The 15,315-nt window shown below is 51.7% G+C and overlaps 1 protein-coding gene across 1 annotated transcript in view; it reads left to right on the top strand.

Moving 5' to 3' along the window:
* Positions 1 to 15,315, top strand: part of RASGRF1 (Ras protein specific guanine nucleotide releasing factor 1) — a 98,402-nt gene that overhangs the window by 64,812 nt on the left and 18,275 nt on the right. Inside the window, exons 17-21 of the mRNA XM_074966683.1 lie at positions 685 to 855; positions 2,299 to 2,405; positions 3,370 to 3,482; positions 5,849 to 5,909; positions 13,299 to 13,402. Of these exons, the coding sequence (XP_074822784.1) occupies positions 685 to 855; positions 2,299 to 2,405; positions 3,370 to 3,482; positions 5,849 to 5,909; positions 13,299 to 13,402 (556 nt within the window). The remainder of the gene's footprint in view (positions 1 to 684; positions 856 to 2,298; positions 2,406 to 3,369; positions 3,483 to 5,848; positions 5,910 to 13,298; positions 13,403 to 15,315) is intronic.

Here is a 15,315-nt window from a genome sequence, read left to right as displayed (position 1 = left end):
GTGAGCTCTGGGGTGACGCGAGGAGCCACGCTCTTTGAGTGTCTTGTCAGAAATAGTTCTCTTCTCCTTTCTGAGGGTGTTAGCAACCTGAGCGACAACTGGAGTGTGTTAGCCAGAGCCCCTTTGTGAAGCCATTCAGCCTGGGCTCTGAACTGCAAGGCCTAAGAATCAGTGCTGCATCATCGTTTAGGTCTGCCTCAAACTTCTATGCTGTGCTAGGTGTCCCAGGGAGGAAACTAGGCCTGCATCCCATAAAGGGGTCAGGGCGTGTGTAGAGATTTGTGAGATAATAGACTGTGCACACAAGAAATAAGTATTGCATACCTTTGTGGGGCAATGCCTAGAGAACATGAAAAGCATTCTGTACGTTTTAACCCCCATTCTGTGGGATTGAACAGAGAACTCTGTCGTTCAGTGAGACGTTTGATAAAGCCTAGGGGGAGGATAGACTCCTCTCGTAAACTCTCCCGTGGTAGATGTTTTGAATTTCTGTAGAACACTCTTGGTTTACGCCCTGCTAAAGCTGAGAAGGTGGCAGTTGGGCTACGAATTCTGGGGATGCTGCTCATGCTTTTCCAAGGGCAGCATTCTGTCCCAGGGGGAAATGGGTAAACGAACGGGTAAAGCTGAGGAGACGACCTTTACCTTCTGTGCCTGACCTTGTTCTCCCACTTCCTTTTCTAGATTTCTCATTATTTTCTTATAACAATGGAGTCGTTATGACGTCTTGCCGGGAGCTTGACAATAACCGCAGTGCCCTGTCAGCTGCTTCCGCTTTTGCGATAGCGACTGCTGGAGCCAACGAAGGCACCCCGACCAAGGAGAAATATAGAAGGATGTCGTTAGCAAGTGCAGGTGAGGATGCACTTGGGAGAACAATGCTCTGTAGCTTGGGGCAGGTTGCAGTTCTCCCACGTGAAGAGAACCATGAGCTACACAGCTATGGAGTATGGGACAAAGAGTTTATTTATAGGGCGACCATCACCGCTGTATCTGGTTACTGTTCCCTCAAATAAATACAGCATCATCCCATATTATTCAATAGGATGCTTCCCTTAAAAAAAATAGACCAAGGACAAAGGACAACCCACTGCATATTGGATCATGCTGCAGCAGAGAGCATGTGGCCAGGTGTAGTCGGCTGGCCCTCAGCTTGGGCTTAAGCCGTGGTAGCTTTGAGTCTCTTGCCCCTGGGTGCCCAACATGAGCCCCCACTTGTGGGCAATCTCACTGTTCTCGGCGGGAGTTCCCCTCACTCCTCGAGTCCTTTTCAGAGCTCGATTTACAGTCCCCTTGTCGTTAGCCTCTAGCAGCGCTTCCCTGCCCCACCCCCGCAGCCTCCCAGGGCCTTCGCTTGTATGCATCTTGTCAAGTCTGACTGCCTCGAACAGGGGGCTGAAGGGAAAGGTTAGCAACTGCCTCAGGCTGAGCTCGCCTTGTTCCTGGGCACTAGCCGTCCCTGTCCCTGGGAAAACTCCCCACCCCCTTCTGCGGCCAGTCTCACCCACTTAAACGCCACTTCTCCAGGTGGAGCACGTTCTGTAGGGGCACCTGAGTACAGGAATGCTCGTTAGCCTTTCCACTGCAGGGATGGGGGGTGCCCCACCACACCAGGGGACCAGCAGCTCAAACATGGCTACTCACCTGTGTGGTAACTGGGCACAGTGGGAAGGATGGACTCTGAGAGAAAGGGGTCCCAGAGGATTTAGCCCTGTGCAGGTGGTGATCAGTGTATTGTATTGCACCCATCCATTTGCATGTGCAAATGCCGAATATCCATTTGCATGTGCAGTTTTGTTTGCGCACCCAAATCCAAGTGCTTGAATGCACACAGCTCTCTCGTGTGCCCGCCAGAGCCTCTGCCTACAAACAGGGTTAGTTCTCAGAGTTTCCCTTTAAATGTAAGGGATTAACTGGCCATTCGGGCTATTCCACATGATTTCTGTTAAATTGTTAATATTTTTAAAAAAGAACAGGAGGACTTGTGGCACCTTAGAGACTAACAAATGTATTTGAGCATAAGCTTTCATGAATTACAGCCCACTTCATCAGATGCATGCAGTGGAAAATACAGTGGGGAGATTTATATACACAGAGAACATGAAACAATGGGTGTTACCATACACACGTAGCTCACGAAAGCTTATGCTCAAATAAATTGGTTCGTCTCTAAGGTGCCCCAAGTCCTCCTGTTCTTTTTGTGGATACCAACTAACACGGCTGCTCCTCTGAAACTTAATATTTGAAGTAATTCCTAAAATAATTGTACATGTGCTAAGTTCTTTGCAATGATTTTAGGCTTTCCCCCTGACCAAAGGAATGGGGACAAAGAGTTCGTGATAAGGAGAGCTGCAACCAACAGAGTGCTCAATGTTCTGCGCCACTGGGTCTCCAAACACTCGCAGGTACTTGTTAGCCCTGGGGCAAAGGGATGGTTGCGTCTCTATGGCTGTGTGAGGCAGAGGCTGCACTGAGGCAATAGGATGAGATTTTACTGAACAATAATGGGACGATGGGCGGTCCTGTTGATTACGGTGAAATTCACCCAGTGCAGAGGGCCCTGTACGCCCCTTAATAGGCCTTGGGGGTGCTCTCTGCTTTGGGATGAATGCCACTGTACGCTTTTTGGCTGAGCATGTTGGCCATCAGCTGGAAGAACTGCCTTTCCCTGTGTTTGTATAATTTGCACAAGGAGAGAAAAGCTCCGAGCTGCTGAAGAGGGGAGGCTGAGGAATCTGCAGATGCAAAACAGAACAGTCACTGATGTTACAGCAACGTAGCATGTACGGAGCATCCAAACCAACAGAACCCTCATTGTTTGTCCGACCCGGGTACCAAAATACAAGGCTGGGTCATAACAGTGGGTTGGGTTTTTGTGTGCAAGAGGAAGGGGTTGCAGGAAGAGGTTAGTAGAATGTGTTTGGGATTGAAATGGCCTGAGGGCTGCTCAGCTCTCTGTGGCACCATTCCCCTTTCTCTCACCTGCCTCTCAGTGCTGGCATTGTTTGTGGTGGAGTGTGGAGCCGCAGGAGCAGTGCAGTTTATTAACAATCGTGCCCCAAACTCTGCTCTGTCCAGGTGCCGTTCATGCAAATGCAAAGAACAAAGTGGGTGCAGTGCCCTCCCTTTTGAATTCCTCTCTTGAAGATCTTCTGCGGCACAAACAGATTGTAACTGACAAGAGGACAAGCTGTTTTTCTTCCTTAGGGGGAGCAGACAGCATGTTCTGTCTCTTCTTGCAGGCAGAGATACCATAGTGATTAATCGTGGAGAGGTTTATAAAGGGAAATAAGACAGTGAACCTGCTTGTAATGTACTATAATCTGAATAAAATGTGTGAAACCCTTTAACTGTACATGCTTTTGGCAGGACTTTGAAACCAACGATGAACTAAAATGTAAAGTGATCAGCTTTCTGGAAGAAGTTATCCATGATCCTGAGCTCCTGACCCAGGAGAGAAAAGCAGCAGCCAATATTATAAGGTAAAGACTTATTAGTGGGAATGCATGTTTTCCCAGAGCATTATGCTGTTGTTAGCAGCTACCACCTGCTTTCACCCAGGATGGAGGGGGAGTAACATGTTCTCTGAGCAGTTTTACCAGTAATTAGATTATACGATTCGGGAAGCAAACATCAAAGATGAGCCAGATTCTCTGTTCAGTGACACTGCTGTAAGAGCGGCAAGTTACTCCCTGCCCAGACTGAGTTTGTATATTTAGATTTTTACAAGCTCCAATGAAAGAGCACAGCCCCTCCAGGGCCCTGGGCACCTCCATGAACAACATACTAAACAAACAGATCCTTCAGTCCCCCCCAATTGAATCAGATAACCCAGCATAAATCACCCACCCCTCCCCGTCCATGATCTCCAGAGTCCCACACCACTTCTGCCAGCCCCACCCAACACCCAGCTCCCCACAGGTGAGGGAGAGAAGGTGGGACTGATGACCCACTCTGAGGGCTGGTAGAGCCCTGAGGAAGGAGCGAGTTCCAAAGGTCAGCAGCAGGAGTGAGTGTCACGACTGGGGCTCGGGTGGTCACCCCAAGTGGTCAGAGTCAGGCTCAGAGCCACAGTCAGAGCGTCAAGCCAAGAGTCAGAGACCAGGGGCAGGAACCAGGACCCGTCAGGAGAGCCAGGCTCAGGAGCCAGGGGAGGCGGCAGGGTCCAAGGTAGCAGCCAGCCAGGAATTCACCCAGTTGGACAGAACTTCCTGTTCCTCCTTCTGGCTTAAATATGGCAGCTGGCTCAATCGGGGCCGGGCGCTCCTCCGATCAGGACGCCTGTGGACGGTGCTTCTGGTGGGGCCAGAGTTCCATTGGCCACTCAGCCCACTAGTTACTAACCAGCTCCCGGACGGTGGCTGTGCAGGCTGCTTGGGGACCCGCAGACCCGGGTTCAAGACCCAGGGATCCTCGCAGTAAAACCTATTGGCCAGTCCTGCAAACAGTCACTGCGGCATGGTGAGTTATCCCTCCGGGGAGGCCTGCTGACTGCAGGGGCACCCTGCACAGGAGGAGCTGTCCGCGCCGGAGTACCTGATGGTGGGATTGAGCCATGCCAGGGCCTCCTTGGCATGCCAAGGGCTGCCCATTCCCTCCACACACGCTACCTCTTCTCTTACCTTGCAATGAAGAGAAGTGTGTGGGGGGGTTGAGATGTGCCGCTGTCTCGGTACACAGGGCTACGGCTCATGCTTACCCTTCTCTGCACCAGGGACAGTCTCCCGTCGCCCTGGATCTGGAAAGCAGCAGCCCGGCATGCGTCGCTTCCCTGCGCACGGGTACCTGCAGGCCCAAAGCCTTAGCTAGAAAACTCGTGGGGCTGGGAGCCAGGCACAGGGTTGCCATCCTCCAGGGCTGTCGCTGTTTGGCATGCGCTTTGTGCGCATGAGCGGGCCTGTCCGTATGGTGCGCTAGTGAGCAAAGGCAGCGTGCGGATCTGCCTCCGTTCAGTCATTGACCGACTGACATTAGGATGGCGCTGCCCGCGTGCAGGAACGCATTCGTTACACTGATCCTCTGCCCACTCAGCATGTGGCATTCCCACCGAAGTCAATGGGAGGCACTGGGGTGGAATAGCCACGTAGACCGGTGGGAAAGAGAAACAGACCCACCACTTCACACAGGATGGTATTGGCTCACACCTTTTCAGTGTGTGGGGCTAAGTCTGCAGACCCCTACTGACCCCAGTGGGAGTTGGACTCACAGGGATCTGAGGTCACAGTTTGGCGCATTAACTTTTTCTTTTTAAATAAGTAAAATGACAAATCTGACTCCACAGAAGCAGCTTCTTCCATACTCCTAAAAGTTTACTCTATCAAAATATCCACGGAATGAAACTCTAAATGTAAAGCTATGCTCCAGACCAGTGGCTCTCAGTCTTTCTGGACTACTGTACCCTTCTCAGGAGGCTGATTTGTCTTGCGTACCCCAAGTTTCACCTCACTCAAAAACTGCTTGCTTACAAAATCAGACGTAAAAATACAGAAGTGTCCCAGCCACTGTTACTGAACAATGGCTGACTTTCTCCTTTCTACCAGGGAGCTTTAAAATTAATCAATTGGAATAGAAATATGGTACTTCTATGTCAGTGTATAGTATATAGAGCAGTATAACCAAGTCCTTGTCTGTATGAAACTGTAGTTTTGTACTGACTTGGGTAGTGCTTTTTATGCAGCCTGTTGTAAAACTAGGCAAATATCTAGATGAGTTGATGTACCCCTGGAAGACCTCTGCATACCCCCAGGGGTATGTGTGCCCCTGGTTGAGAACCACGGCTCTAGAGCCAAGAAATGTATACAACCTGTTGTTCTTTCAGCTAAAGTAACACTGTCTTTCCATTGCATAGGACTTTGACTCAGGAAGATCCAGGAGACAATCAGATAACACTGGAGGAGATCATACAGATGGTAAACGATTTTCTCCCCTCACTTCTTTTAATTATCATCAGGTTGATAGAGTGAATTACTAATATTCTGCTGTGAGGCACCCAGTCAGTTTTTGCATAGCCTAGATGCATGGTAGCATGATCGGCTGGTAACCCCTTCCAGCTGTGCTTTATTTGGACTGCCCAATTTGTCACATAACCCTGTCCCTTTGTAATTGTCAACAGAGATTATTTTCTTTAGGCTCTTTTATAAGGTGCAGCTCTCTGTTACCCTGTGAATCATCTGGTGCTAAAGCTGGGTAAATAATGCACAAAATGTCTAGAGAATTTATGCTTGCATGTTTTTGTGTGCCTGTACTTGGCCCTTTGTGTCAGCTTCCAGCTAGTCATGAACATTACTAGTCACCTTTCACTAGCACACACTCATGGAAAGCAGATTTCAATGTCCCATGTGCAAGTATTTTCAGACAATGAATTTTAAATTCACACACACAATTACCTCTAGTGGAAGGGCTCTTGTGCTCATCCAATCCGGGACAGAAACTATCTAACCAATCAAAATTAAGAAATACAGCTAATTGTAATTGAGAGTAAAACAAATTAAAAACCTATTCCTAGCACAGATTAAAATAATGGACACACATGAAAAGTTAGCCTGCTCTCAGGCAAAAAAAGTCAAATTTCATCCAGCAAATTATTCATTGTGAATTATTGACATAACTCTATCCAGTGTGATACAGCTGACCACTGTCTCCCCTAGAGCCACCGAAAGGTAATGCACACTTTCAGCATGGTGCATGGGGAGCTGGTCACACAACTCTCCATGTCTGCAGAATTTGTGTACAGGTTTCACCAGGAACTGGATTGGAATAACAAACCCCCGTACATCAGGATTTCAGTTCACCAAAGGGTGGCTTTTCCCCTGTGCTGGCAAATCCCCAGACACATGTAACATGTATCGATATCTGAGTGCTCGTTCTGACTGCATCCAGTTCAGTATTGCCAGCCCACACCTTCAGAAATCCTGAGACAGGTCCCAAACATCATGAGATGAGCTTTCAGGAGATTTACCGAAATAATAAACGTTGTTGTCTTTTTATTTGCCTTCTGGCTTCTGGTTCCTTAGCGTTCATTCACTTCACGTTTTCAAGCTTTTCTCTACAATCATGAGGGCTAGAAACTTACTTTAAAAATACCAAACAATGTGGAGATTCTTGTGCAGTCTCTTGATCCCAGCAGCTGGGATTTTAAGAATAACACCAAGCACTGCGAGACTCACAGGGAACTCCTAAGAATTGGCAGCACTGTGTCCTAGATGTTAAACATGCCCATGTGCACTCAGTCATTTGGGCGTGTTGTGATTTGAGGTTTCATTTCACCCTAATCATGAACTTTGAGACCAGGTCTGGGTCTGGGTGTTGTTCAGGGTTCTGGTTTAGGCACATTTTGAGTTTTCACCTAATTTTTGTCCCTTGCAGCATTTCCACATTTTGTCCCTACTGTAGAATCAAAGGGTTAGAAGCGACCACGGGGTCATCTAATCTAGCCCCTGTCAAGATGCAGGATTTGTTGTTTCTAACCCGTCCCAGAGAGGTGGCTCCAGATGTCTCCTTTTGCAAACCTCCAGTGAAGGAGCTTCCACAACCTCCCCGAGCGTCTGTTCCATTGTCCCACCGCTCTTACAATGAGGGAGTTTTTCCTGAGGTTGGATCTAAACCTGCTCTGCTGTAGTTTGAACCCACTGCCTCTTATCCTGCCCTCTGTGGCAAGAGAGAACAAATTTCTCCATCTCTTTCATGGCAGCCTTTCAAGTATCTGAAGACTGCGATCCTGTCTCCCCTTAATCTCCTCTTTTTTTCAGACCGAACATACCCAGTTCCTTCAGCCTTTGCTCGTATGGCTGCATTCCTTCCCTTTGTCATCTTTGTCGCTTGCCTCGGGATCCTTTCCAGTTTCTCCACGTCCTTTCTATACATTGGTGACCGATGCTGGACACAGTTTTCCAGCTGAGGCCTAACCAGTGACAAGTAGAGCGGAACTATCTCCTCCCGTGACTTGCATGCTCTGTACCTCTGTCAATGCAACCTCAAATTGCATTGGCTTTTTTGCAACAGCATCACATTGCTGACTCATGTCAAGGTTGTGATTCACCCCAACTCCCAGATCCTTCTTAGCCGTGCTGCTGCCAGGCCAGTTCTCCCCCACTCTGGAATTGTGCGTTTGGTTTTTCTTCCCAAAGTGGAGCACCTCACATGGTCCTTGTTGAATGTCATTGTGTTGTCAATAGCCCAGGTCTCCAATTGATCCAGATCCCTCTGAATTTTAGCTCTGTTCTCCAAAGTGTTGGCAACCCTCTCCCCAGGTTTGTGTCACCTGCAGACTTCATCAGTGTGCTCTCTAGTCCTCCGTCCAGGGCATTAATAAAGATCCTAAATAACACCAGGCCCAGAACTGATCCCTGTGGAGCCCCACTGGAGACCTCCCTCCAACCTGACCTCATTCCATTCGTAGTCACTCTTTGTCTGTGGTTGTTTAACCAACGATGTGTCAGCTTAATGGTATTCTGCTGAGCACACATTTCTCCAGCTTACTTGTCACAATGTCCTGTGGGACTGTGTCCAAAGCCTGGCTGAAGTCCAGGTATATTATGTCCACCGCATTCTCCCTACCACCAATCCAGTTACCCTGTCAAAGTCGGAAATCAAGCTGGTTTGGACGATTTGTTCTTGGTAAATCCATGCTGGCTACGAGTGATTGCGCCTTCATCCTCCAAATATTCACAAACTGAATGTTTTATACATTGCTCTAATACATGGGTGGGCAAACTTTTTGGCCCAAGGGCCACATCTGCGAATAGAAATTGTATGGCGGGCCATGAACGCTCACAGAATTGGGGTTGGGGTGTGGGAGGGGGTGCGGGCTCCGGTTGGAGGTGCAGGCTCCGGTTGGAGGTGCAGGCTCCGGTCTGGGGCCAGAAAGGAGTTCAGGGTGTGGGACAGGCTCCAGGCTGGGGCAGTGGGTTGGGGTACGAGAAGTGGTGCAGGCTCCACTGGGGGTGTGGGCTCTGGGGTGGGGCTGGGGGGCTGGGGATGAGAGGTTTGGGGTGCAGGAGGTGCTCCGGGCTGGGATCGAGGGGTTTGGAGGGGGATCAGGGCTGGGGCAGGGGGTTGGGGCATGGGGAGAGGCTTGGGGGTGCAGTCTCCCAGCAGCGCTTACCTCAAGCGGCTCCTGGAAGCAGCGGCATGTCCCTTCTCCGGCTCCTACATGGAGGCGCAGCAAGTCGGCTCTGCACACTGCCCCGTCCGCAGGCACCGCCCCTGCACCTTTCATTGGAGCGGGGCCATGCTTCCAGGGAGCTGCGTGGACCGGGCCCTGACCCTGCGCCCAGGCTGGAGGGCCAGAGGGGGGAAAGCCCCAGACCCTGCTCCTCAGCAGGAGCTCAAGGGCTGGCTTCAAACAGCTCACAGGCCGGATCCGGCCCAGGGGCCGTAGTTTGCCCACCCCTGCTCTAATAGCTTCCCAGGTATCAAAGTCGTTAAAGTTTCTGTTTATCTGGCCGTGTAAAGTATTTGCTGTAGCCTCCATTTGGATAGTCTGGCCCCACTTTGGCTGGCATGGGGCCTGCCGATAGGCCCCCTTGACTCTGTGGGCACTAGAGATACAGTCACAAAGAAAATCCACTTGGACATTTTCTTCCTGGAACCCATTTGTACAGAACAATTCCCTTTGGCCAGCAACAGACTTTAACTAGCCTCTTGACTCCCGTTCCACCTGGCTGGCTTTTAACTGCTGCTGTCAATGAGGCTGGAGTCAGTTGCTCAGCAGAGCCAAGCCGTATTTTACTTGAGCAGCCTAGGAGATTGCTAGCACACTCCAGTGCTTCTGCTGGGGAGGGAACCCGGGTCTAATTCAGCTCGTGTTCGAGGATGTCTCTCCCCGTCCCCCTCCCCATGATGTCTTCTTGCACAGGGAATGTCAGACACCGTTCTGAATTCTCTTTCTTTGCTGGAGTCTTTGGTTTCTGGACAGTAGCTGGGAGGGTCTGTTCCTGTTCGGAGGACAAAAAGCTCTATCAAATTCCACTTTAAAAAACAAATCAGAGAAGGGAGAAGCAGCCTCGCATTTCATACCCCCTGCGTGCGCAGGCCACGCCACTTCACAGCTGAGCCCATTGCCATGACTGATCAAGGTACACCACTTCCCCCCAGGAGCTAGACAAGTGCCCCTTATGCTTCGCATTGCAGATACTCACAGGACTGAGGCCAGGACTAGAAGTGCTGAAGCAGCAAAGTATGCCTGGCTGTTAATTCCTTGAACAGAGCTGAGATCCTCCTCAGATCAAAGACCGTATTAACATTGCATGGCACACTGTGCAGGGTAGAACAATGCAAGCATTTCCTTTGGCAGACATTCTTCTGTAAGAGGATGGGCTGTGGGCATAGGGCAGGCACCCACAGGCACGTGGGAGCGACCAGGAGGAATTGCAGCAAAGCCATCCAGAATCCCTCCAGGGGAGCACATGCCAGAGCAGTGGCCCCACCACGTTTTCAGGGAATGCACTGTGCTCTCCGCTCCACATCCAGTTTGAGGGAACGGGGGGACATGGGCTGGCCTTGCCTTACGCCGCCTACACCCTTTCAGGCAGCTAATGCCCATGAAGGTGTGAGCTGAGGGCACAGACTATTTGCCCCAGGGAGATTCAGGCCAGCAGCCATACAGAGGACAAGAGCAGGGGCGTGAGTGCCTTGCACCCCACACAGGGGCACTACCTTGGGGTCCCTGAGAGTAGCCAGGGGAGCAGCAATCACCAGTTTAGAAATTCCTTATCATGGCACTTCTCTTAGGCGGAGGCCCAGTCAGGCACTGACCATGTCTCTAGCCCTGGATTGCTCCTGGCACAATCTGTTCCTAACTTCCTTACGGCCTTGACAGTTCAAGGTACCCAGTCTGCCAAATCCCCTCTTGCCAGCTGCTGGGAGGATAGAAAATCTGCTTGTTTTCTGGGGAGAGGGAAGCTGTGATGGTCTGTGTTTTCCTGGCAGGGCCCCCCAGGTTGCTAGGAGCATGTGCCTCAGCCGGCTACTGATCTCCCTGGCCCTGGATTAAAAGGGGACAGCAGGTCTGAGGAGGCAGTGTTCAGGCCTGGCTCTGGATTAGGCTTAGGTAGGGGACATGGTTCAAACTGTGAAGTCTTGTGATCAGTCGTGGCGACATTTTGGAGCCAATTGCTAGACTCTCACTGTTCGGAGATGGCAGCCATTTTATCCCAAACCAGAGTCGGAAGATAGGCACTCGCACTCTTAGCGCCACCGCAGAACCAGACCCAGAGAGGTGGGTTTGCTCCCCCAGGACGCAAATCTGAACCTTGTCCCCTAAAACGTGCAGGGGTGGGGATGTGAAATTCCAGTTTTGGCTCATCTCAAGTTTTAATGCTCTGGGCTGAATTCTCCGCTGAATTCACTGGTGCAGTCATCTACAATTGCTTTGCTTGGTGGAGGCAACGGGGAATTTTTGTGCTCGTTAGAAATTATCCCATTGGCTCTATACAACCTGGAACTAGTATTTTTAAGCCCAAGCACTAGGCTCTCTATAGATCACTTGGTAAACTGGGTGCCAGTGAACAATATGCATTTCAACACGACAGACGTAAAGCCCTACATCTAGGGACAAAGAACGTAGGCCACACTTACAGGATGGGGGATTCTGTCCTGGGAAGCAGGGACTCTGAACAAGTTTTGAGGGTTGTGGTGGATAATCAGCTGAGCATGAGCTCCCGGTGTGATGCTGTGGCCTAAAGGGCTAACGCAGTCCTGGGATGCATAAACAGGAGAGTATCAAGGAGGAGCAGACAGGTTATTTTCCCTCTGTTTGGCACTGGTGCGACCGCTGCTGGAATCCCCTGTCCAGTTCTGGTGCCCACAATTCCAGAAGGACGTTGATAAATTGGAGAGGGGTCAGAGAAGAGCCATGAGAATGATTAAAGGATTAGAAACCTGCCTTGTAGTGATAGACTCAGGGAGCTCCATCTACTCAGCTTTTCGAAGAGAAGAGCAAGGCATGGGTTGATCCAAGTCAGTAAGTACCTGATAACAAGGCTGTCGGGTGAAAAGCCAGCCTGTCACAGGAATTAATGCTCCTTGATTTGTTACATTTTAACATTTAAATTATTTAAATGTAAACGTTGATTACTTGTATAGTATCACACGGAAGCAGACGATTCCTTAATTAACCTGAGCAGATTCTCAGACATTCGTAAAGTCACTCCGTCACAAATCCATCTGCGTAGGATGGGTTTCGCTTCAGAGCCCAATCCTGCTTCTATTGAAGCCAATGGCAAAATTCCTATTGACCTTAATGGACACAGGACCAGGGCTTTGTTTTCGGGCCACATTCAACAGTCTATCCCTGCTCATGACAGCGCTCAGGTATGTGCTTAGTCAAGCTGGGTCGGGGTGGATTTAAGCGTGTGTTTACCTGCTTTGCTGGCCTGGGGCCTTGGTGTCACCAGCCTAGCAACAGCAAAGAAGTTTGGCCTGGAAAGTCCTGGTGCTGATCCGAATGTGGGTAGATCAGACAAGAAAACAACCCGACTCAGAGACTCCGTGTTCACATCCGCACAGATCGTTTGCGCCTCAAAGAAAACCAACTTCCAGGACATTATGGACACAACTGGGCTTCTCTTCCTCTCTCTTTGCTACCTAAGCTTGTCGGTGTCATTCACGGAACAGCTGCTACTGCATGCTCGTGACCCTGTAGAAAGATCTGTGGCTCAGGGCACCACGGACAGGGTATGGTCGCTGGTAACTGGCTGTGTCTACACTACATCATTGATAGCGTCGCTGCCGCACTGATGCACCTGTGCCGCAGCCGCACCTCTGGTGAAGACGCTCTACGCTGACGGGAGAGAGCTCTCCCGTTGGCTGAATCACTGCTCCCTCCCCCAGGGGGCGCTCTCCTGCCGGCATAGCGCTGTCCACACCAGCGCTTAGGTCAGTGTAACTCCCGGCGCTCGGGGGTGGATTATTCAAATGACTTCTTATTACTGATTGGTTGATTATTACTTCAAGTTATACCAAAGTGATTTGTAATGTAGATGTAGCCTAGGAGTGTGGTGGTGGACCCCTCGCCCACATTGGTGGGCAGTTACTCACACATGGAGTCCCATTAAGAGAATGGAAATACTTGTGTGAGTCACTGGCCAGTGTGTATAAGGGGATCACAATGTGGCCTTCAAATGATGCTAGCTGCATTCTTATTTGTTTCTGGCTAAGATAGCAGGGCTGTAACACTTCGGGGAGACTCTTGTATTGGATCTGACATTGGTTTTATTTCAGTGCACAGATTGCAAATGATTCTTAATATATTCTTAACTAAATCATCCAGTAAAACACATGTTGACTCTTTAATTTAGGCAGAGGGAGTCAAAGCAGAACCCTTTGAAAATCACTCCGCTTTGGAAATAGCAGAACAGCTGACATTGTTGGATCACCTGGTCTTCAAGAAGATCCCATATGAGTAAGTACTGACCATTCTCTGGCATTACACTTTGTCGCCTCTCCCAGCCGGACGGTTGCTGGTTGCGATGTTCAGGTCTACAACACGATGATACCGGCAGGACCCGCCTGCAGCGTAGCAAAGCCTTGTACCGACTCCGGGACTGTTTCTACGTGCCCCTCGCTAGGGTGTGCGGGAACTGGGGCTCTGGGTGGCAGGGGAAGTAGCAGCGTTGGGGAGGTGCCTGCGAGGTGGGTGGCCTAGGCAGATGAACACGCTCCCCTGCTGGCATCACGAAGGCAAGGCCTTGTCCTTCCCTAAGCGGGGCTCTCCCGTGGCTTTTCCAACCAGACCCCCACCCTGCACGTGCCCGCTGCTGTCAGCACAGCTCTGCCCTCTGTAAATTGGCCTCCCGTCTCCACCGCCAGATGCTGAAATGGGGAGTGAAGCAGTGAGCTTCCCAGGAGCCAGCCCTGCCGCACCCGTCCCGGGGCTCATGGAGCCGGTGGCACTTCTCCCGGTTACCTGCGTATGCTGCTAGGACACGGCCTGTGGTCCCCGCCCTGCCCAGAGTCACTGGTTTCTGGGCAGGCTGTTCATCCAAAGCCGGTCGGGCCCAGCTGTGTCCCGGGCCAGGACCGATATAAAACCGGACGCGGTGTGGCTGGTATCAGTGTGCATGCACGGAGGGTGCCGTTTCACGGAGCGCGCTGCCCTGTCCCTGCCTCCGTCACCTTGCACGTAGCGCTTGTGCGAGGTCGCACTGGTAGGGACAGCAGAGTTGCCAACTTTCTAATGGCACAAAACCGAACACCCCTGCCCCACCCCTTCCCCTAGCCCCCGTCCAGGCCCCGCCCCTTCTCTGAGGCTCTGCCCCCGCTCACTCCATCCCTCCTCCCTCTGTCCTTCTCTCCCCCCACCCTCGCTCACTCGCTCATTTTCACTGGGCTGGGGCAGGGGGTGAGGGCTCTGGCTGGGGATGCAGGCTCCATAGTGGGGCCAGAAATGAGGGGTTCAGGGTGCAGGAGGGGGCTCTGGGCTGGGGCAGGCCAGGGATGAGGGGTTTGGGGTGCAGGAGGGGGCTACAGGCTGGGGGGTGGAGCCAAGGGGTTCAGAGTTTGGGACGCGGCTCCGGGCTGAGGCAGGGGGTTGGGGTGTGGGAGGGGGTACTGGCTCTGGGCTGGGGGGTGCGGGCTCTGGGGTGGGGCCAAAAATGAGGGGTCCAGGGTGTGGGAGGGGGCTCCAGGCTATGGCAGGGGGTTGGAGTGCAGGGCTGTAGGGTCCAGGAGGGAGATTGGATATGAGAGGGGACTTAAGGCTGGGACAGGGAGTTGGGGTACGGGAGGGGGCTCAGAAGGGGGTGTGGGGTGCAGGGCTCAGGGGGTGGGGTGGGATGCAGGCTCTGGGAGGGAGTTTGGGTGCACAAGGGGGCTCAGGGCTGGGATGTGGTTGGGGTGTAGGAGGGGGTGCAGGCTCCGAGTGGTGCTTACTTCAGGGGGCTCCCCGGAAGCTGCAACATATCCTTCGGTGTAAGCAGAGGTGCGGCCAGGCAGCTCTGCGCTCTGCCTCCGCCCCTGCAGCTCCCATTGGCCGCGCTTCCTGGCCAATGGGTGCTGCGGAGCCGATGCTCAGAGCAGGGGCAGCGTGTGGAGCTGAGGGACATGTCGCTGCTTCCAGGAGCCGTGCGGAGCCAGGTAAGAAGCCCTTCCCACCCTGCCAACCGGACTGTTAACAGCCCAGTCAGCAGTGCTGAGTGGAGCCGTTAGGGTCCCTTTTCGATTAGGTGTTCTGGTCAAAAGCCGGACACCTGACAACCCTTAGGGGCAGCCCCAGAAGTCCTGTATTCTAGGGATGCGTCAGTGGTTTCTGCAGAGTAGCAAGACAATAGCCCTTGTCTCTCAAGAGCCCAGCTCATGCGTGACAGCTGTGGCTCC

Source organism: Natator depressus, chromosome 10 (assembly GCF_965152275.1).
Source record: "Natator depressus isolate rNatDep1 chromosome 10, rNatDep2.hap1, whole genome shotgun sequence".
Taxonomy (NCBI): Eukaryota; Metazoa; Chordata; order Testudines; family Cheloniidae; genus Natator; species Natator depressus.
Note: the sequence above shows the minus strand (reverse complement) of the source record. Positions and strands in the feature narration are given on the sequence as shown.